Below are 22,418 nucleotides of genomic sequence, written 5' to 3' on the forward strand. Positions count from 1 at the left end.
CACCCCCCCTCATTTGAATCCCTCAGAGAATTTGTGATTGTTGTGAACTTGTCTGAGCGGAGAATCTCCTGCTGCGTTGTGCATGTGTGAAAGGAAAACTGCAGTGAAATTCAGGTCCCCAATTCTCCGGAGATCCTCCACAGGACATGTCTACAAAACAGCTAATAAGTGACAGAGAGAGGAAAGAGGAGCAGAACTGTAGGTGACGAGGAGCAGTGTGACGCAACTTTACCAACAAAGATGCAGCCTCCAAATGTTTACTTCTCAAATTCATGTTGAACGGCAGGTTGGCAGTTTCCTTGAGCTGAAGTCACCATCACTGAGATCAGACCTGTACATTGGGGAAACTAAACAACCTCTTCATTAACGCATGGCACAGCACAGGAGAGCTGGTGACTCAGGTCAGGACTCAGCAGTCTGCCTACATCTAAAGGACAATGGACGTTCATTTGAAGACAACAAAGTCCACATTTTGGCCAGGAAAGACAGATGTTTTGAAAGAGGAGTGAAGGAAGCCATCTACGTTAAACTAGAAAAAACATCTCTGAAGAGAGGAGGAGGGTTAAGACACACGGGGCAGGTGTGTCAACAACTCCCAGTGAAACCAACAGCAGGGTGGGTCCAGCCTCTCAGGTAACCTGGAGGAAACTTAATCAAGTCTAGTTGACCTGTTTTCTAGCACTTGGATATACCATGATCTGGATGACTCAGTGTCTTCACAGGCAGATAACATTAATCATTAAACCTAGCACTGGAGTCAGCTCAGCTTTTACAGCCCATTGCTCTGCTCACACTCCAAAGTTCATGCTTATTTCTGTTCCCTTTCAAAGTTCGCAAACGTTTCCACGGTTCAGTGAGATCCAGTGGATTTGATATAAGGGTGTAACCTACATGTGTTGTTGGCTGTTACAAGATACTGTAACACACCACGCCCACACAGCTAAGAGTTGGTTTGATATGTGAGCAGATGTTGTTTTTCTGACATGATAACTGATCACATGATGAGTGCAGGAAGTGGACGAGTGATTTTACCAAGAGTTTTCACCAAACTTCTGACGTGTTCAGAGGTGGAGGTGCGTTCAGGTATACTCAGACTCCACTCTTCTTCATCTATATCTGAAAGTGAGAGTTGAACACAACTCAAACACAGACCATGTTCACAGCAGTTGTCTGACATTGAAACTTCCATGATAACACCAGTACACAGCAAACAGATAGCTGATCTCTAATTCTCAGGTGGCTGTTGAAACCTGCAGCTCTCTTGTCTTTAATAAAACAGTTTTTCACCACAGAAACATGAGACGTTCAGGGTTTGAACCCTCAAGGTTGAAAGCACTTATTGGAAGTCGCTTTGGATTAAAAGCGTCAGTTAAATGAAATGTAATGTAATGAGATGTTTAAGGGACACGTCATAGAAGACAACACACTATCTGTTGCACTGTTTCAGTTCCAGAAAACCTATGGGGCCGATTTATCAGCGACATCTTAACAATCTACTGGTTCACTCCTGCTCTTTATTATACAACATTCAGAGGTTATATAGAAATACAGTCTGCTTACCGTCGTTAATACGATAAGACCTTCTGCAGGTTCCGTCTATAAGCAGTTAGTTTTCACTTCACAGCGAAGGGCGGGTGTTACTTCCTGGATCAGTAAGACTTCGGGAAGTTGGAAACATATTCACAGATTCGGACTTCCCGGATCAATAAGTCAAAAGCGAAACGATGTTAAAGCACAAACGCTGCATAATTCCCACCGTAGTAAGGTAGACAACGGGCTACAGGCCAGTTATCATCAATATGAGTCGTCCTCCGTGATGGACACAGGACATTGTTGTCTATGTACAGCCTGCTGTGAGACGAGTGCGCAGGGACCGTCTACAAAGTGCAACACCGAAAAGAGATATTACACAAATATTCAATAACTTCACTGTAATACTGTATATTCTCACCAAAATCATGTCACAGGTCCAGGGTCACCTGTTGGCTATGCTACAGTATTTAATTTCGAAAAAATATATTTTGCATAAGTTTGGGATATATTATTCAATAACTTCACTGTAATACTATATATTCCCACCAAAATCACGTCACAGGTCCAGGCAGTCCTGCTGGCTATTCTACAGTACTAAGTTTGGGAAAAAGTGATTTAGCATAATTTTGGGAAATATTTATTATGAAAAATATTCAATAACTTCACTGTAATACTGTATATTCTCACCAAAATCACGTCACAGGTGTAGGATCTCCTGCTGGCTATGCTACAGTACGTAGTTTGGGAAAAAGTGGTTTTGTATGTGTTAAAGCCCTATGAGACAAATTGTGATTTGTGAATATGGGCTATACAAATACAATTTGATTGATTGATGTTGAGTCAAAGCTTTATTTACATACAGCACAAATATTGCAAAAACACAACTGGCCTAGCCAGTGAAAAACTAATCAGGTGAAGCTTGACATGTCTCTTTGCCGCCTCTGGGTCATAAGTTCTTTGTGGGACTCTGTCCGAATCTGCTCCAGTGTGTAGACGTCTATGATGTGTAGCTGTGAGATTCCGTGTAGCTTCTAGTCTTATTTGAAGTGTGGCACACAGGTCGGTGAGCTCCTGGCTGTGGAAGGATGGATCCATGTCATCTGTCCCGCTTCAATCAGCTGTAAACACAATCAGTACAATTAGCACAGTTCAATGACAACATACACCTACACATGTAACTGAAAAATTATGAATCTAATGAATCTAATCTTACCCTCTTTCTTCTCTGTCGACTCCTGGACTTCTCAATTCTGCTGCAAGAGCTGCAAGGTCCGGTTGGATGTACGGGAAGTTCCTTCATACTGGCTCATAGAACGTCTTAGTACGTCATAGTACAGGCAGCTGGAAAACAACATGAGTAACATGAGTATATTATTAATAAACGGAAATAGCTCTTTCACCAGAGAAATGCTCATGAACATCAGGGTCACAACTCCTGAGAATATATTTCCGACTTTCATTGCCTCATCTGTCGAAATTTTGGATATTCTGGTCAAAGGCGCCCTCACCTTCGTACATACAGTGAAGCGACGGAGGAGAGGTAAACGTGCCGGTTCGCTTGTGCGTCTCCGCCGGCGGGGACTTCGCACACCGCTACCAGGTATATTCCTCTCCAACGTGCGTTCACTGTGCAACAAGCTGGACGAACTCCAGCTATTAGTTGGTAAGAACAGAGACTTCTCCTCATCTTCCGTTCTGTGCTTCACGGAGACGTGGCTGTGTGATTCGATACCGGACTCTGCGCTGCAGTTGGCTGGCTTCCAACTTTTCAGAGCGGACCGCCACACGGAACTCTCCGGCAAGACGAAAGGTGGAGGAATCTGCTTCTACACTAACTGCGGCTGGTGCAATGATGTGACAGTGATTCAACAGCACTGTTCTCCTGATCTGGAATATTTTTTTATCAAATGCAAACCCTTCTACTCCCCCCGTGAGTTCGTTTCATTCATTCTGGTCGGTGTTTACATTCCACCGCAGGCCAACGTGCAAGAGGCACAACACATGCTCGCCGACCAGACACTGTGTGTGGAACGGACTAACCCGGACTCCTTAGTTATTGTCCTCGGCGACTTTAACAAAGGAAATCTCACCCGCGAACTCCCCAAATATAAACAATTTATTAAATGTCCGACCAGAGAGGAGAACATTCTGGATCACTGTTACACCACAGTAAGCAGTGCCTATCACGCCGTCCCCCGGGCTGCACTGGGACTCTCGGACCACGTCATGGTCCATTTGATTCCTGCATACAGGCAGAAACTAAAACTCTGCAAACCTGTTGTGAGGACTTCAAAGCAGTGGACCAGTGAAGCTGTGGAGGATCTTCAGGCGTGCTTGGACTGTACAGATTGGGAGGTTTTCAGGACTGCTACAAACAGTCTGGACGAGTACACAGAGGCTGTGACTTCTTATATCAGCTTCTGTGAGGACAGCTGTGTTCCATCACGCACCAGGGTGTGTTACAACAATGACAAACCCTGGTTCACAGCCAAACTCAAAAAGTTAAGGTTGGAGAAGGAAGAAGCGTTCAGGAGTGGGGACAGAGACAGGTTTATAGAGTCGAAATACAGGTTTAGCAAGGAGGTGAGAGAAGCTAAACGTCTGTACTCTGAGAAACTCCAACACCAGTTCTCAGCCAATGACTCTGCCTCTGTCTGGAAAGGGCTTAGGCAGATTACAAATTGTAAGCCTAGAGCCCCCCACTCCACTAACAACCCACGCCTGGCCAACGACTTGAATGAGTTTTACTGTCGCTTCGAACACCATCCCCCGTGACACCATCCTCCAGCCCATCAACTGCACCTCCCCCACCATAGCAAAGGCCTGTGCCTTTCCACAACTGCCCACCTCAGAGCCCCCTCCCTCCTCCCCTTCCACAGTGACGACTCTTCAGGAGACAGAACCCCCGCAAAGCAGCCGGGCCAGACTCTGTCTCTCCATCAATCCTGAAGCACTGTGCTGATCAGCTGTCTCCGGTGTTCACAGCCATTTTTAACACCTCACTGGAGACATGCCACGTACCAGCCTGCTTCAAGACCTCCACCATCATCCCTGTCCCCAAAAAAACTAAGATCACTGGACTCAATGACTACAGACCCGTCGCCCTGACCTCTGTGGTGATGAAGGCATTTGAGCGCCTTGTGCTGCTCCACCTCAAAGCCATCACTGACCCTCTCCTGGACCCCCTGCAGTTTGCCTACAGAGCCAACAGGTCTGTAGACGATGCAGTAAACATGGCCCTTCACTTCATCCTCCAGCACCTGGACTCCTCAGGAACCTACGCCAGGATCCTGTTTGTGGACTTCAGCTCTGCCTTCAACACCATCATTCCGGCTCTGCTACAGGACAAGCTCTCCCAGCTGAGTGTGCCTGACTCCCCCTGCAGGTGGATCACAGACTTCCTGTCTGACAGGAGGCAACACGTGAGGCTGGGGAAGCATGTCTCTGATTCCAGGACCATAAGCACCGGTTCCCCTCAAGGCTGTGTTCTTTCCCCTCTACTCTTCTCCCTGTATACCAACAGCTGCACCTCCAGTCATCAGTCCGTCAAACTCCTTAAGTTCGCGGACGACACCACCCTCATTGGGCTCATCTCTGCTGGGGACGAGTCCGCCTACAGGTGGGAGATTGACCATCTGGTGACCTGGTGTGGTCAGAACAACCTGGAGCTAAATGCTCTGAAAACAGTGGAGATGGTTGTAGACTTCAGAAGGAACCCAGCCCCACCCACCCCCATCACCCTGAGAGACTCCCCAGTCGACACTGCGGAGTCCTTCCGCTTCCTGGGCACCATCATCTCCCAGGACCTCAAGTGGGAGCTGAACATCAGCTCCCTCACCAAAAGAGCTCAACAGAGGATGTACTTCCTGCGGCAGCTGAAGAAGTTCAACCTGCCAAAGACAATGATGGTGCACTTCTACACCTGCATCATCGAGTCCATCCTCACCTCCTCCATCACCATCTGGTACGCTGCTGCCACTGCCAATGACAAAGGCAGACTGCAGCGTATCATCCGTTCTGCTGAGAAGGTGATTGGCTGCGATCTGCCATCTCTACAGGACCTGTTTGCCTCTAGGACCCTGAGGCGGGCAGGTAAGATTGTGGCCGATCCTTCCCACCCGGGTCACAAACTCTTTGAGGTACTTCCCTCCGGCAGGAGGCTGCGGTCCATCAGGACCAAAACCTCACGCCACAAGACCAGCTTCTTCCCGGCTGCAGTTGGTCTTATCAACAAGGCCCGGGACCCCCACCTGACTTGGACCCTTAACCCGCCCCAAGTCTGTGTTACATTAACACACATTAAACTGCACATTGCACATTCTCATTGCACTCCTGTTTTGAATTTTGCATTTACTTTATTTTATATATATATATATTTTTTTTTTTTTTTTTCTTTCTATATATATCTTTTTATTTTATTTTATTTTTTTTTTTCATGTGTGTAGTACTTATTGTGTTTTTATGTTTTATGTTCCTTGTATGCACCTATATACCAAGGCAAATTCCAGGTAGGTGTAAACCTACTTGGCAATAAATACTTCTGATTCTGATTCTGATTCAGATTCTACATCACCGTTGGAAGATCCACAGTAAAAAAACACTTTTACTAAACAGTTACTTACATACAATGGCGTCATTTTCAACACTGCAAATCCGGACTAAGTCTCGGCCTAATGTGCAGTGACTGCCTCGTTGTGGGGGGGGGGCTCAGGCTGTGAAAACACAATGATGAAGTGGATCAGATAAAGTAAACAGATACAATGTATTTTATACAGCACAGCGCGTCTCTTCTTTAATCTTACCCTCGCTCCGGTTCGTGGCGCCGGCCATTTGTCTCAGAGGTGTGAAGTTACGTTTATGAAAAAACTTAACGAGAACAAACTCTCGAGTTTAAGCAGTTCGTACATATTTAAACATACACTACTTCTGCTCAAGCACTCGATGCTCTCTTCTTCTTTTAGCAACTTTCTCGCTAATCCCACAGTTGTTAACACGCTATTCAGATCTAAGAGTTACTTAGCAGTTAGCAATGGCTTCTCTCTGTAGTTTAGCTCTTACCTTAATTTTGGGATTGTGCGCCCGTCTTCTCCGCTTCAACTCATCCACACTGGGCCCGCGGCTTTACTTTCCAACGCACTCATCCTCTCCTCCAGGGAAACAGTGTTGTGTCGACTTCAGCAAAACACGAGCCGGTAGTTTCATGTCTGCGGGAGACAGACGCTTCATTCACGAGGCTGCCCCCACCCCTGTCTAACATACTGCATTTGTTTAGAGTTCAGTTTCATTGCCATCTTCACAGACACATATTCAAAGGAAAACATAGATTTTAGTCTTAACAAATATTCAAAGGAAAACATAGATTTTAGTCTTAACAATATTCAAAGGAAAACATAGATTTTAGTCTTAATAAATATTCAAAGGAAAACATAGATTTTAGTCTTAACAATATTCAAAGGAAAACATAGATTTTAGTCTTAACAGAGGACACATGAAGCTTAACCCATACAATAAAAGCACGTTCACCAACTTGTGAGGGATGTTTTCATATGACACGTGTTTGGTGTGTGCGCTTTGTAATGATCATCAGCGTCAGACGAAAGCTCTTTGCGTGGAGCTGGTGTTAGGATTTTAATAATATAATTAGACACTATAGCCCCAAAAAGGATCGATTTTACGCACACCATGTTTGTACCTTAACAGAAAGAATTAATGTGTGTGTCTGTGCTCTGAAACTGAACAAATGCAGTATGTTAGACAGGGGTGGGGGCAGGGGCAGTTTGGGCTGAATATGTGGGAGAATGTGTGGCCTTCACATAGTGACTGTTAGTAGCCGTTGCTGGCTGGTTTTAATCTTGAAGTTGGTTGGTGTGTGTGTGTGTGTGCGTCACATCGCAGTTCAGTCTCGCACCTGTCTGATAATGCCTGTTGTGGAGACTGTACATCTGTGGCATACAATACACTGTACTTTAACTTGTTCTCATACCTAACTTACTATATTACAGCCTAAACTCCATTAGCTTTATTCAAACATCACACATACATGAATGCACTGTTTTCATAAGAAACTGTGACCTACCCTGAGAAAGAATTCAAGCCGCTGCCACTACGTTCTGAAGGACAGATAGGAAAGGCGTTGTTTTGTCTAGAAAATGCGCATGCTTACGCACACAGAACATACAGCCGATAACACAGGAACAAGGTTTCTCACTCCAATGAATAACAACACCATATCTGCAAAAATACTGAAGACCCACAAGGCTTCAGCTGAATGCCTGTCTGTAAAACATGAAACCAAACACTATCAGAATGTGAAGATTTTCCCAGCTACTGTCACAGGAGGGGCGAACCTGGGAGCGGCTCCTCATCATTCGCAGACTCCAGGGCCAAGAGGATGGGACCATGCCTGCGCACCAGCAAGGGAGAGCCAAGGTCTGAACCATGGTGACTCCCCCTCGTTATTGACCAATGAAGTTATACCTACTATTATAAGTACTGTACCCGCCGTCCGTTCAGGGCGACTCTTGACTACCCCGTGCTACTAGAAAGCCGAGGCTGTGTATTGTGTATATGTGCACATAGCTATGCTGTACCTTTTCATTGCTTCTGAATAAATACTTGTTGAACCAAACGAGTCCTAGCAGAGAATCTCCTGCTGCGTAAAAGACAAACACCGGCGAGAGTCTGGACCCAATTCTGTAGACATCCTCCTTAGGTCATGTCTGAAAGCGGCTCTAGACAGTCCTCAACTAATGAATATTTAAATGTAGAACACGCTGCTGTCTCACCTGCTGCTTTTCAGCCCATCATCGTCACAGATTCTCCTCCAGTTGTGTTTTCCTTTTCCTGAAATATTAAATAAAATAATAAAATTACCTTCATCAAACAAGTATTGTCATCAAGCAGAGAACATATATACACAGAGTCAGAACATACACTGTGAAAAAGAGAGTAACAAACATACCTTTGTGGAAGAGGATGCATTTCTTATTTTTCCTGTAACAGAAACAAAACAAATGAAAAAGCTCTTCATCAACGACATCATGACTTGATGGAGGTCTTATCATCCATGACAACATTTTCTTCGACCACACACACATCGTACCTGAATGATATCTTTTCCATAAAAACAAGGCGACTGCAACCACCAAAAGACCCAAAACAACCAGTGGAACGATGATTACAACTGCTGAGTTATTTAAACTGTCATTTCCACATTCAGCGTCAGTTGAAGCTGTTCCTGGTTGCATCAGCTTAAGGTTTAGTGATTCACATCTGGAACGACAGGGGACATTTTCACAGGACCATGTAGAGGCACCACAGATTCACTGCAAGTGTAAGAAACCAGGCACGTCCATGTCTGGTGAGACTCTTTACTTACTGTGTGTGTGGTTGACAAGACGTACGCGTCCCGTTAGAAAATGTTCCAACGCTGCAGTCAGAGCATTGAGAGTCTGTTTGGGCTGTTCCTGTACAAACACAAAATATACACAGTTACTAGTGTACACATCATATTAGGATTATATAGCAAAGTGGTATTTGACATCAGACCTGTCTGATTTCCAAAGGTAAACAAATATTTGATCATTGAGGTTTTTGAACAGCAAACATTTCTTTGTTCAAATTCTCTCCTTTTTATGTGAGGTGTGATGAAATGTAGAGCAGCATGCCACTAAACTTACAAACAGGATTCTATAAACTAAGGAACATTGACAGAATTCTGTTCTTCTATGTTACATTTCAAAGATACAGAAACTATTTCATATTCTTTTATCTCATCACACCTGGATCACTGCACTGTCTTTTATGACTATATTTATTATTTGTTTTTATATATGTTTTGTTTTTGCTTTGTAACATTGGTTTGAGTAATGTGTAAATATAAGACAAGGTCAGATAAGATGTACCTTTAATAATCCTCCATTTCCCAGTCAACGCAGCAGCACAGGGAAAGCAGTGCATGGGCAAAATGTAGTAAGAATAAAAATATGAATAATACAAATTTGAAATAACACCGTATATATTATTATTTTTCAAAATTGTCCAATTATTGTTAATTGTGTCAGACTGCCACTCAGCTCTCTCTCTTTTTTGAAAGAAAGTTATTTTTATTATTACTATTATTATCACAGTTGCACAGGAAGATGGGATTTTGATTTGTTTTCTCCAACTCAAACAAATCATCTTGATAGATGGAAGAAGATTTGTCTGTCCATCTACTTTTGTCCACTGTCCACAGCCAAAGTCTTTATGGCTGTTTTGATGAACTTTCCGAAATGGACACAGACATGTATCTAACCCATTATCTTTATATGGGTAAAATACATGCACCGACCCATATGTGGACGTCTGTATGCAGCCCAAATTGTGTGTCCACGTTGACTGTACACATTGACTGTGCATGCTCCAGGTACAATATATCTGCCTACTGGAGTGAAATGTGGGTTCAGGTACGCATGCACTGAACGCCAGAACAACGCAGAGCCTCATTTTATGAATGGAACTGTGGGCACGTATGTGTGACCAGAACAAGTACTCAACTCTCAGCCAACAAGGAATGCAGAAAGTTTGGTCGACCGTTCCATATTGAAGTCTAGACATGTCTTATGCTGATCCTAATGGTGCTTTTATACCAAACGTCGAGATTACATTCGAAGTCAATGCAAAAACGCGTCTAGACACGAAATCCACATCTCTCGCCCTGGGCGTCGCATTTGACACTATACCAACGCGGCAAAATCTTGAGTTGAAGTCTTTGAAATCCGCTTGACAATTCATTGACTGGATGGCTCAAATAACCTGCTCTGTGTTCTTCAAAGCTTATTACAGTTTTGAAAACTTAAATCTTAAAGTCAGCATTAGAAAACGCACCTCTGTGTTTGATGTACTGCCCTGGTTGACATTGTTTGTGTTTCTGTGCTGCTGCACAGTGGTTCTCTATGGGGTCTATACAGTAGAATCCTTCCAGAGGTTCACAAAGTGAATCCGTTGTTGCTGTGCATGAAGTGTATATCTTCAGACCAGAATCTGTCGACACAGAGAGGATACATATGAAGGAGGGCACATATGAAGAAACAAAACTCCTGAACTATGTATTCTATGAGAAAGCAACTATGCCTTTTTTGTCTGACAAAATATCATTAAAACTAATCTTTAGTTCTTATGACATCTTTAGGAAATAAAATAAAATAGATTGTCCAATCTATAAGTTTGCGAGGGTGAAGAATAAAACTGCCGTAAACACAACTTAGTGGACTGATCTCCTGGTGGCAGGAACAAGGAGATATGAAGTGAACAACTGACTTTTGTAAGAAGTCTCACTTCTGCCATTACTGCAAGTCCCACTGATAGAAACTACAGAGCACAGCAGAGTCTCATACTTAGTTATGCAAGAAGAGGCTCTTGTGACTCCTTATTCACTATCCCAGTTTCATCTATGTCAAATCAGTAATATGCAGGAAACTATTCTAAACAGACTAACACAGTGACACTGTAAAAAACATCATCAGAACAGCTCAGCTCCATCTCAGCTCACACACTGTAAGACTTGCAGTAACAAGCCTCCTTAATGATTTTAAACCTACAGTAAATGTCAGCACAGAAATCTACCTGGACCACAGGTCGTGCAGGGTAAACAGACAGTGCTCCAGAACATCGTGCAGTGTGTTTTAACACGATTTCCTGTTGAAAAGAAAACTATTTAATTTCATGAAATATTTCTGTTGAACAAAGACAAATCATCTTGAGGGTAAAGCGCAGGTTATAACGTAACATTGTAACATGCACTGCACTTTCATTTTTATTACTTACAACAGAAGAAGCCAAAACATTAAAAAAAACATTCCAGCCTATTCTTCTCGTTCAGGATCTTACCAGATGGACAAAGAGGACAGCATTCATTCCCTATCCAATACTCAGTTGGATGACAAGTCAGCGTATTCACACAGAAGACTTTGACCAAACATATCTGTGAAGGATAGGGCAAAGGTTTTCATCTTAGTTAAACTTGGTTGACATGTTGACATAGTCAATAACTGAGAGAGAAGAGGAGAGGAGAGGAGAGGAGAGGAGAGGAGAGGAGAGGAGAGGAGAGGAGAGGAGACGAGAGGAGAGGAGAGGAGAGGAGAGGAGACGACTGGACACTAAAACGACCAAATATTTATTCTTTCATCAATCAATTATGCAGTTGGAAAAATGAATAAAACAAAAAGAAAAACAAATATCTCTGGGTGAAAAAGTGCTGTCACCGACAAAGATGTAAAAAGTGTTTGTTGTGATAAGAGCCAACAGCGGTGTGGATGTGCTGTAAACAAAATCATGTGATCTCCGCAGAGGGATTAATACGTCACATCCTGCCTCTGCCTGCTGCACCCCCCCTCACTTGACTCCCTCAGAGAATTTGTGATTGTTGTGAACTTGTCTGAGCGGAGAATCTCCTGCTGCGTTGTGCATGTGTGAAAGGAAAACTGCAGTGAAATTCAGGTCCCCAATTCTCCGGAGATCCTCCACAGGACATGTCTACAAAACAGCTGATAAGTGACAGAGAGAGGAAAGAGGAGCAGAACTGTAGGTGACGAGGAGCAGTGTGACGCAACTTTACCAACAAAGATGCAGCCTCCAAATGTTTACTTCTCAAATTCATGTTGAACGGCAGGTTGGCAGTTTCCTTGAGCTGAAGTCACCCTCACTGAGATCCGGCTGGAGATGATTTTTAAATCCAAAAAGAGGGAGACATCTGGAAAAAAGAGGACTCAGCTGTACAAACTGCACAGAACAGCAGGGACCTGGCAACATTACTGCTGCTAATCTAATAAAGTCTGTCTTTCTTAAATTTTCGGTGAGTGGTAACATTAATATCCAAGTGCTAAAAAATAGGTAAACTGGACTTGGTTGAGTTTCTTGAAGACGTTTCACGTGTCATCCAAGAGCCTTCTTCAGTTCTAACTGTCTGCTGGTCCACCCCAAAGACAAAACACCCAACGTGGTACATGCAGTTGAATGTAGTGAGGAATGCTCAGACCTGTACATTGGGGAAACTAAACAACCTCTTCATTAACGCATGGCAGAGCACAGGAGAGCTGGCGATTCAGGTCAGGACTCAGCAGTCTGCCTACATCTAAAAGTCAATGGACGTTCATTTGAAGACAACAAAGTCCACATTTTGGCCAGGAAAGACAGATGTTTTGAAAGAGGAGTGAAGGAAGTCATCTACGTCAAACTAGGAAAACATCTCTGAAGAGAGGAGGAGGGTTAAGACACAACCTTTCAGCCACATACAACAGAGTCCTGACTTCCATCCCCAGGAAGTTTCACTGCAATTCACACATTTGGACACATGACCCACACGGGGCAGGTGTGTCAACAGCTCCCAGTGAAACCAACAGCAAGGTGGGTCCAGCCTCTCAGGTAACCTGGAGGAAACTTAACCAAGTCCAGTTGACCTGTTTTCTAGCACTTGGATATACCATGATCTGGATGACTCAGTGTCTTCACAGGCAGATAACAATAATCATTAAACCTAGCACTGGAGTCAGCTCAGCTTTTACAGCCCATTGCTCTGCTCACAGTTCTAAGTTCATGCTTATTTCTGTTCCCTTTCAAAGTTCGCAAACGTTTCCACGGTTCAGTGAGATCCAGTGGATTTGATATAAGGGTGTAACCTACATGTGTTGTTGGCTGTTACAAGATACTGTAACACACCACGCCCACACAGCTAAGAGTTGGTTTGATATGTGAGCAGATGTTGTTTTTCTGACATGATAACTGATCACATGATGAGTGCAGGAAGTGGACGAGTGATTTTACCAAGAGTTTTCACCAAACCTCTGACTTGTTCAGAGGTGGAGGTGTGTTCACGTATATTCAGACTCCACCCTTCTTCATCTATATCTGAAAGTGAAAGTTGAACACAACTCAAACACAGACCATGTTCACAGCAGTTGTCTGACATTGAAACTTCCATGATAACACCAGTACACAGCAAACAGATAGCTGATCTCTAATTCTCAGGTGGCTGTTGAAACCTGCAGCTCTCTTGTCTTTAATAAAACTGTTTTTCACCACAGAAACATGAGACGTTCAGGGTTTGAACCCTCAAGGTTGAAAGCACTTATTGGAAGTCGCTTTGGATTAAAAGCGTCAATTAAATGAAATGTAATGTAATGAGACGTTTAAGGGACACGTCATAGAAGACAACACACTATCTGTTGCACTGTTTCATTTCCAGAAAACATATGGGGCCGATTTATCAGCGACATCTTAACAATCTACTGGTTCACTCCTGCTCTTTATTATACAACACTCAGAGGTTATATAGAAATACAGTCTGCTTACCGTCGTTAATACGATAAGACCTTCTGCAGGTTCCGTCTATAAGCAGTTAGTTTTCACTTCACAGCGAAGGGCGGGTGTTACTTCCAGGATCAGTAAGACTTCGGGAAGTTGGAAACATATTCACAGATTCGCAGTTTTTCATGATGGCGCAGCGAGTTCAGTAAAGTTGGAAAGATATTCACAGATTCGGACTTCCCGGATCAACAAGTCAAAAGCGAAACGATGTTAAAACACAAACGCCGCATAATTCCCACCGTAGTAAGGTGGACAACGGGCTACAGGCCAGTTATCGTCAGTATGAGTCGTCCTCACAGGACATTGGTGTCTATGTACAGCCTGCTGTGAGACGAGTGCGCAGGGACCGTCTACAAAGTGCAACACCGAAAAGAGATATTACACAAATATTCAATAACCTCACTGTAATACTGTATATTCTCACCAAAATCATGTCACAGGTCCAGGGTCACCTGTTGGCTATGCTACAGTATTTAATTTCGAAAAAATATATTTTGCATAAGTTTGGGATATATTATTCAATAACTTCACTGTAATACTATATATTCCCACCAAAATCACGTCACAGGTCCAGGCAGTCCTGCTGGCTATTATACAGTACTAAGTTTGGGAAAAAGTGATTTAGCATAATTTTGGGAAATATTTATTATGAAAAATATTCAATAACTTCACTGTAATACTGTATATTCTCACCAAAATCACGTCACAGGTGTAAGATATCCTGCTGGCTATGCTACAGTACGTAGTTTGGGAAAAAGTGGTTTTGTATGTGTTAAAGCCCTATGAGACAAATTGTGATTTGTGAATATGGGCTATACAAATACAATTTGATTGATTGATGTTGAGTCAAAGCTTTATTTACATACAGCACAAATATTGCAAAAACACAACTGGCCTAGCCAGTGAAAAACTAATCAGGTGAAGCTTGACATGTCTCTTTGCCGCCTCTGGGTCATAAGTTCTTTGTGGGACTCTGTCCGAATCTGCTCCAGTGTGTAGACGTCTATGATGTGTAGCTGTGAGATTCCGTGTAGCTTCTAGTATTATTTGAAGTGTGGCACACAGGTCGGTGAGCTCCTGGCTGTGGAAGGATGGATCCATGTCATCTGTCCCGCTTCAATCAGCTGTAAACACAATCAGTACAATTAGCACAGTTCAATGACAACATACACCTACACATGTAACTGAAAAATTATGAATCTAATGAATCTAATCTTACCCTCTTTCTTCTCTGTCGACTCCTGGACTTCTCAATTCTGCTGCAAGAGCTGCAAGGTCCGGTTGGATGTACGGGAAGTTCCTTCATACTGGCTCATAGAACGTCTTAGTACGTCATAGTACAGGCAGCTGGAAAACAACATGAGTAACATGAGTATATTATTAATAAACGGAAATAGCCTCGCTCCTGGTTTTTGCCTAAAAACCGGGAGCTGTTTCACCAGAGAAATGCTCATGAACATCAGGGTCACAACTCCTGAGAATATATTTCCGACTTTCATTGCCTCATCTGTCGAAATTTTGGATATTCTGGTCAAAGGCGCCCTCACCTTCGTACATACAGTGAAGCGACGGAGGAGAGGTAAACGTGCCGGTTCGCTTGTGCGTCTCCGCCGGCGGGGACTTCGCACACCGCTACCAGGTATATTCCTCTCCAACGTGCGTTCACTGTGCAACAAGCTGGACGAACTCCAGCTACTAGTTGGTAAGAACAGAGACTTCTCCTCATCTTCCGTTCTGTGCTTCACGGAGACGTGGCTGTGTGATTCGATACCGGACTCTGCGCTGCAGTTGGCTGGCTTCCAACTTTTCAGAGCGGACCGCCACACGGAACTCTCCGGCAAGACGAAAGGTGGAGGAATCTGCTTCTACACTAACTGCGGCTGGTGCAATGATGTGACAGTGATTCAACAGCACTGTTCTCCTGATCTGGAATATTTTTTTATCAAATGCAAACCCTTCTACTCCCCCCGTGAGTTCGTTTCATTCATTCTGGTCGGTGTTTACATTCCACCGCAGGCCAACGTGCAAGAGGCACAACGCATGCTCGCCGACCAGATACTGTGTGTGGAACGGACTAACCCGGACTCCTTAGTTATTGTCCTCGGCGACTTTAACAAAGGAAATCTCACCCGCGAACTCCCCAAATATAAACAATTTATTAAATGTCCGACCAGAGAGGAGAACATTCTGGATCACTGTTACACCACAGTAAGCAGTGCCTATCACGCCGTCCCCCGGGCTGCACTGGGACTCTCGGACCACGTCATGGTCCATTTGATTCCTGCATACAGGCAGAAACTAAAACTCTGCAAACCTGTTGTGAGGACTTCAAAGCAGTGGACCAGTGAAGCTGTGGAGGATCTTCAGGCGTGCTTGGACTGTACAGATTGGGAGGTTTTCAGGACTGCTACAAACAGTCTGGACGAGTACACAGAGGCTGTGACTTCTTATATCAGCTTCTGCGAGGACAGCTGTGTTCCATCACGCACCAGGGTGTGTTACAACAATGACAAACCCTGGTTCACAGCCAAACTCAAAAAGTTAAGGTTGGAGAAGGAAGAAGCGTTCAGGAGTGGGGACAGAGACAGGTTTATAGAGTCGAAATACAGGTTTAGCAAGGAGGTGAGAGAAGCTAAACGTCTGTACTCTGAGAAACTCCAACACCAGTTCTCAGCCAATGACTCTGCCTCTGTCTGGAAAGGGCTTAGGCAGATTACAAATTGTAAGCCTAGAACCCCCCACTCCACTAACAACCCACGCCTGGCCAACGACTTGAATGAGTTTTACTGTCGCTTCGAACACCATCCCCCGTGACACCATCCTCCAGCCCATCAACTGCACCTCCCCCACCATAGCAAAGGCCTGTGCCTTTCCACAACTGCCCACCTCAGAGCCCCCTCCCTCCTCCCCTTCCACAGTGACGACTCTCTCCATCCTGGAGAGGGACGTCAACAGACTCTTCAGGAGACAGAACCCCCGCAAAGCAGCCGGGCCAGACTCTGTCTCTCCATCAATCCTGAAGCACTGTGCTGATCAGCTGTCTCCGGTGTTCACAGCCATTTTTAACACCTCACTGGAGACATGCCACGTTCCAGCCTGCTTCAAGACCTCCACCATCATCCCTGTCCCCAAAAAAACTAAGATCACTGGACTCAATGACTAGAGACCCGTCGCCCTGACCTCTGTGGTGATGAAGGCATTTGAGCGCCTTGTGCTGCTCCACCTCAAAGCCATCACTGACCCTCTCCTGGACCCCCTGCAGTTTGCCTACAGAGCCAACAGGTCTGTAGACAATGCAGTAAACATGGCCCTTCACTTCATCCTCCAGCACCTGGACTCCTCACGAACCTACGCCAGGATCCTGTTTGTGGACTTCAGCTCTGCCTTCAACACCATCATTCCGGCTCTGCTACAGGACAAGCTCTCCCAGCTGAGTGTGCCTGACTCCACCTGCAGGTGGATCACAGACTTCCTGTCTGACAGGAGGCAACACGTGAGGCTGGGGAAGCATGTCTCTGATTCCAGGACCATAAGCACCGGTTCCCCACAAGGCTGTGTTCTTTCCCCTCTACTCTTCTCCCTGTATACCAACAGCTGCACCTCCAGTCATCAGTCCGTCAAACTCCTTAAGTTCGCGGACGACACCACCCTCATTGGGCTCATCTCTGCTGGGGACGAGTCCGCCTACAGGTGGGAGATTGACCATCTGGTGACCTGGTGTGGTCAGAACAACCTGGAGCTAAATGCTCTGAAAACAGTGGAGATGGTTGTAGACTTCAGAAGGAACCCAGCCCCACCCACCCCCATCACCCTGAGAGACTCCCCAGTCGACACTGCGGAGTCCTTCCGCTTCCTGGGCACCATCATCTCCCAGGACCTCAAGTGGGAGCTGAACATCAGCTCCCTCACCAAAAGAGCTCAACAGAGGATGTACTTCCTGCGGCAGCTGAAGAAGTTCAACCTGCCAAAGACAATGATGGTGCACTTCTACACCTGCATCATCGAGTCCATCCTCACCTCCTCCATCACCATCTGGTACGCTGCTGCCACTGCCAATGACAAAGGCAGACTGCAGCGTATCATCCGTTCTGCTGAGAAGGTGATTGGCTGCAATCTGCCATCTCTACAGGACCTGTTTGCCTCTAGGACCCTGAGGCGGGCAGGTAAGATTGTGGCCGATCCTTCCCACCCGGGTCACAAACTCTTTGAGGTACTTCCCTCCGGCAGGAGGCTGCGGTCCATCAGGACCAAAACCTCACGCCACAAGACTAGCTTCTTCCCGGCTGCAGTTGGTCTTATCAACAAGGCCAGGGACCCCCACCTGACTTGGACCCTTAACCCGCCCCCACGCCTCAAGTCTGTGTTACATTAACACACATTAAACTGCACATTGCACATTCTCATTGCACTCCTGTTTTGCATTTTGCATTTACTTTATTTTATATATATATATATATATATATTTTTTTATATATATATCTTTTTATTTTATATTTGTTTGTTTTTTCATGTGTGTAGTACTTATTGTGTTTTTATGTTTTATGTTCCTTGTATGCACCTATATACCAAGGCAAATTCCAGGTAGGTGTAAACCTACTTGGCAATAAATACTTCTGATTCTGATTCTGATTCTGATTCTGATTCTACATCACCGTTGGAAGATCCACAGTAAAAAAACACTTTTACTAAACAGTTACTTACATACAATGGCATCATTTTCCACACTGCAAATCCGGACTAAGTCTCGGCCTAATGTGCAGTGACTGCCTCGTTGTGGGGGGGGGGGGGGCTCAGGCTGTGAAAACACAATGATGAAGTGGATCAGATAAAGTAAACGTATACAATGTATTTTATACAGCACAGCGCGTCTCTTCTTTAATCTTACCCTCGCTCCGGTTCGTGGCGCCGGCCATTTGCCTCAGAGGTGTGAAGAGACGGGCTGTTTCCTATAAAATACAACCGGACAAAAAGTTACGTTTATGAAAAAACTTAACGAGAACAAACTCTTAAGTTTAAGCAGTTCATACATATTTAAACATGCACTAGTTCTGCTCAAGCACTCGATGCTCTCTTCTTCTTTTAGCAACTTTCTCGCTAATCCCACAGTTGTTAACACGCTATTCAGATCTAAGAGTTACTTAGCAGTTAGCAATGGCTTCTCTCTGTAGTTTAGCTCTTACCTTAATTTTGGGATTGTGCGCCCGTCTTCTCCGCTTCAACTCATCCACACTGGGCCCGCGGCTTTACTTTCCAACATACTCATCCTCTCCTCCAGGGAAACAGTGTTGTGTCGACTTCAGCAAGACACGAGCCAGTAACCACGCAAAACACGAGCCGGTAGTTTCATGTCTGCGGGAGACAGACGCTTCATTCACGAGGCTGCCCCCACCCCTGTCTAACATACTGCATTTGTTTAGAGTTCAGTTTCATTGCCATCTTCACAGACACATATTCAAAGGAAAACATAGATTTTAGTCTTAACAATATTCAAAGGAAAACATAGATTTTAGTCTTAATAAATATTCAAAGGAAAACATAGATTTTAGTCTTAACAATATTCAAAGGAAAACATAGATTTTAGTCTTAACAGAGGACACATGAAGCTTAACCCATACAATAAAAGCACGTTCACCAACTTGTGAGGGATGTTTTCATATGACACGTGTTTGGTGTGTGCGCTTTGTAATGATCATCAGCGTCAGACGAAAGCTCTTTGCGTGGAGCTGGTGTTAGGATTTTAATAATATAATTAGACACTATAGCCCCAAAAAGGATCGATTTTACGCACACCATGTTTGTACCTTAACAGAAAGAATTAATGTGTGTGTGTCTGTGAAGATGGCAATGAAACTGAACTCTAAACAAATGCAGTATGTTAGACAGGGGTGGGGGCAGGGGCAGTTTGGGCTGAATATGTGGGAGAATGTGTGGCCTTCACATAGTGACTGTTAGTAGCCGTTGCTGGCTGGTTTTAATCTTGAAGTTGGTTGGTGTGTGTGTGTGTGTGTGTCACATCGCAGTTCAGTCTCGCACCTGTCTGATAATGCCTGTTGTGGAGACTGTACATCTGTGGCATACAATACACTGTACTTTAACTTGTTCTCATACCTAACTTACTATATTACAGCCTAAACTCCATTAGCTTTATTCAAACATCACACATACATGAATGCACTGTTTTCATAAGAAACTGTGACCTACCCTTCGAAAGAATTCAAGCCGCTGCCACTACGTTCTGAAGGACAGATAGGAAAGGCGTTGTTTTGTCTAGACAATGCGCATGCTTACGCACACAGAACATACAGCCGATAACACAGGAACAAGGTTTCTCACTCCAATGAATAACAACACCATATCTGCAAAAATACTGAAGACCCACAAGGCTTCAGCTGAAGGCCTGTCTGTAAAACATGAAACCAAACACTGTCAGAATGTGAAGATTTTCCCAGCTACTGTCACAGGAGGGGCGAACCTGGGAGCGGCTCCTCATCATTCGCAGACTCCAGGGCCAAGAGGATGGGACCATGCCTGCGCACCAGCAAGGGAGAGCCAAGGTCTGAACCATGGTGACTCCCCCTCGTTATTGACCAATGAAGTTATACCTACTATTATAAGTATTGTACCCGCCGTCCGTTCAGGGCGACTCTTGACTACCCCGTGCTACTAGAAAGCCGAGGCTGTGTATTGTGTATATGTGCACATAGTTATGCTGTACCTTTTCATTGCTTCTGAATAAATACTTGTTGAACCAAACCGAGACCAGCTCTTCTCATATCTCGGGATAAAAGAACACGACACTGGCCACGCGTGTGTATTCTTCATAACTCCCTGTGTCTACTATGAACGATGAGCATCAGTTTGTAAAGCCTGTTATTAGGTCTGCTGCTTGTTCTAACAAACTTGCCTGTTTGGAATGGACTAGATTTTACCTGACATGCATTTTATAGGTGCACTAGTTAAAATTGCAAGATTCCCATTTTGATATAAAAATGCAAATCTTGCATTTTTAACAGTTCAGTCAGACAACTCACGTTTGAATGTTTATTCAACAGTAGAACAGGTTTAGTGTTTGGCGTCTAGGCTCCGACTTAATCACTCCCCCATATGATACACAGGAATGATGGGAGTGATGAGCTAATACTGTAACCCCCCGTCGGAGCCTACAGGTGGATTCTGGGGTGGTGGAGGGGCTGAGATAATTGTCTGTGATACTGCGTAGTAGTTAGGAAGCAGAGAGAGGGATGGGAATTCCCTCTGCTTAAATAGACCGCCTAATGAGGTGGATGAGTACCCTAGATGGTAGTGGCGAGTGAAGTATGTCACATGATGTATGTCACATGAAGTGTGTCACATGGTGTATGTCACATGATGAGTGTCACACGATTGAAACAGCGCAGCTTGAGTTGCCTGCCAGAACTAGCTCGCCGGCGTCGCTCCATTTCAGTCAGACAACTCACATTTGAATGTTTATTCAACAGTAGAACAGGTTTAGTGTTTGGCGTCTAGGCTCCGACTTAATCACTCCCCCATATGATACACAGGAATGATGGGAGTGATGAGCTAATACTGTAACCCCCCAAAACTGCGCAAATTCGGAGCCTGATGGTTGGATCGGTATCTGCTATGTGTGTGCCATTCGCCGCCGCGGCGTGGCCATTCTCCATTGGCGCATTGGCCTGCGGGAGAATATACTACCTAGTGAAAACTGTTATGTGCGCCATTCACCGCCGCGGTGTGGCCATTCACCGTAGGCGCATTGGCCTGCGGGAGAATATACTACCTAGTGAAAACTGTTATGTGCGCCATTCACCGCCGCGGTGTGGCCATTCACCGTAGGCGCATTGGCCTGCGGGAGAATATACTACCTAGTGAAAATTGTTATGTGCGCCATTCACCGCCGCGGTGTGGCCATTCTCCGTTGGCGCATTGGCCTGCGGGAGAATATACTACTTAATGTTGTGCCATAATGCATCAAACGTGATACCATAAAATGGTGTGCCTTTCGGCATTCAATAAATTTGGTTATCAAGATAAAAATATTAAATATTAATATTTTATTATTAATATTAAATAATAACTTTAATTGATTAAAGTTACCTCGGGGCACCACCCTTCAAAGGAAGTGAAAAGATAGCCAATTTATTGATTAAGTCTCATAAAGGTTCTAACTACAAATTTGGAACTCTGATTAACAATTAAATTAATAACTATAACCAAAATTACCATATAGATAGTTAGCTAAGTTGAAAGATATGGGGTTCTTGACAGTGTAGAGGTTGGCGAAATTCACTTATGCAACATTAATGGAAAAACATTTGTGAAAGAAAAACATTTATTATGAATATAATAAAGTATAAAAACACAAATTACTAACGGCCTAATTGCTAAACAAAGATAGGTATGTGTGTATACATGTGTGTGTGTCTGTGTGAGTCAGCGTGCTTTCAAGATGGTGGCTGGCCAAAGAGATAACACCCTTCCCCCACCTATTGGAATGTTTACGACCTGTAGAGCTAATGAGGTGAAGAGTTATGCGTGTG

At 44.3% G+C, this 22,418-nt stretch overlaps 1 protein-coding gene and 1 long non-coding RNA gene across 13 annotated transcripts in view; both read right to left on the minus strand.

Moving 5' to 3' along the window:
• The window catches only part of LOC117765158 (tumor necrosis factor receptor superfamily member 14-like), a 111,997-nt gene extending 98,032 nt beyond the window's left edge, over positions 1 to 13,965 (minus strand). For 10 of the 12 annotated variants that reach the window (XM_034591490.1, XM_034591484.1, XM_034591486.1 and 7 more), the window contains exon 1: positions 233 to 333. In XM_034591490.1, the coding sequence (XP_034447381.1) occupies positions 233 to 274 (42 nt within the window). In that variant the 5' untranslated portion in view covers positions 275 to 333. Of the gene's footprint in view, positions 1 to 232; positions 334 to 11,403; positions 11,498 to 12,130; positions 12,266 to 12,360; positions 12,583 to 13,863 lie in introns of those variants that run through there. The other 2 variants (XM_034591487.1, XM_034591488.1) reach the window with 2 other exon arrangements.
• On the minus strand, positions 8,635 to 11,169 carry LOC117765183. Its single transcript, XR_004614510.1, has 3 exons — positions 11,140 to 11,169; positions 10,402 to 10,557; positions 8,635 to 8,999 (listed from the first exon to the last, which is right to left on the minus strand). It is a non-coding gene; the product is annotated as an uncharacterized LOC117765183 (long non-coding RNA).
• Positions 13,966 to 22,418: the final 8,453 nt, after the last annotated feature.

The sequence above is a fragment of the Hippoglossus hippoglossus genome, chromosome 7 (assembly GCF_009819705.1).
Source record: "Hippoglossus hippoglossus isolate fHipHip1 chromosome 7, fHipHip1.pri, whole genome shotgun sequence".
NCBI lineage: Eukaryota > Metazoa > Chordata > Actinopteri > Pleuronectiformes > Pleuronectidae > Hippoglossus > Hippoglossus hippoglossus.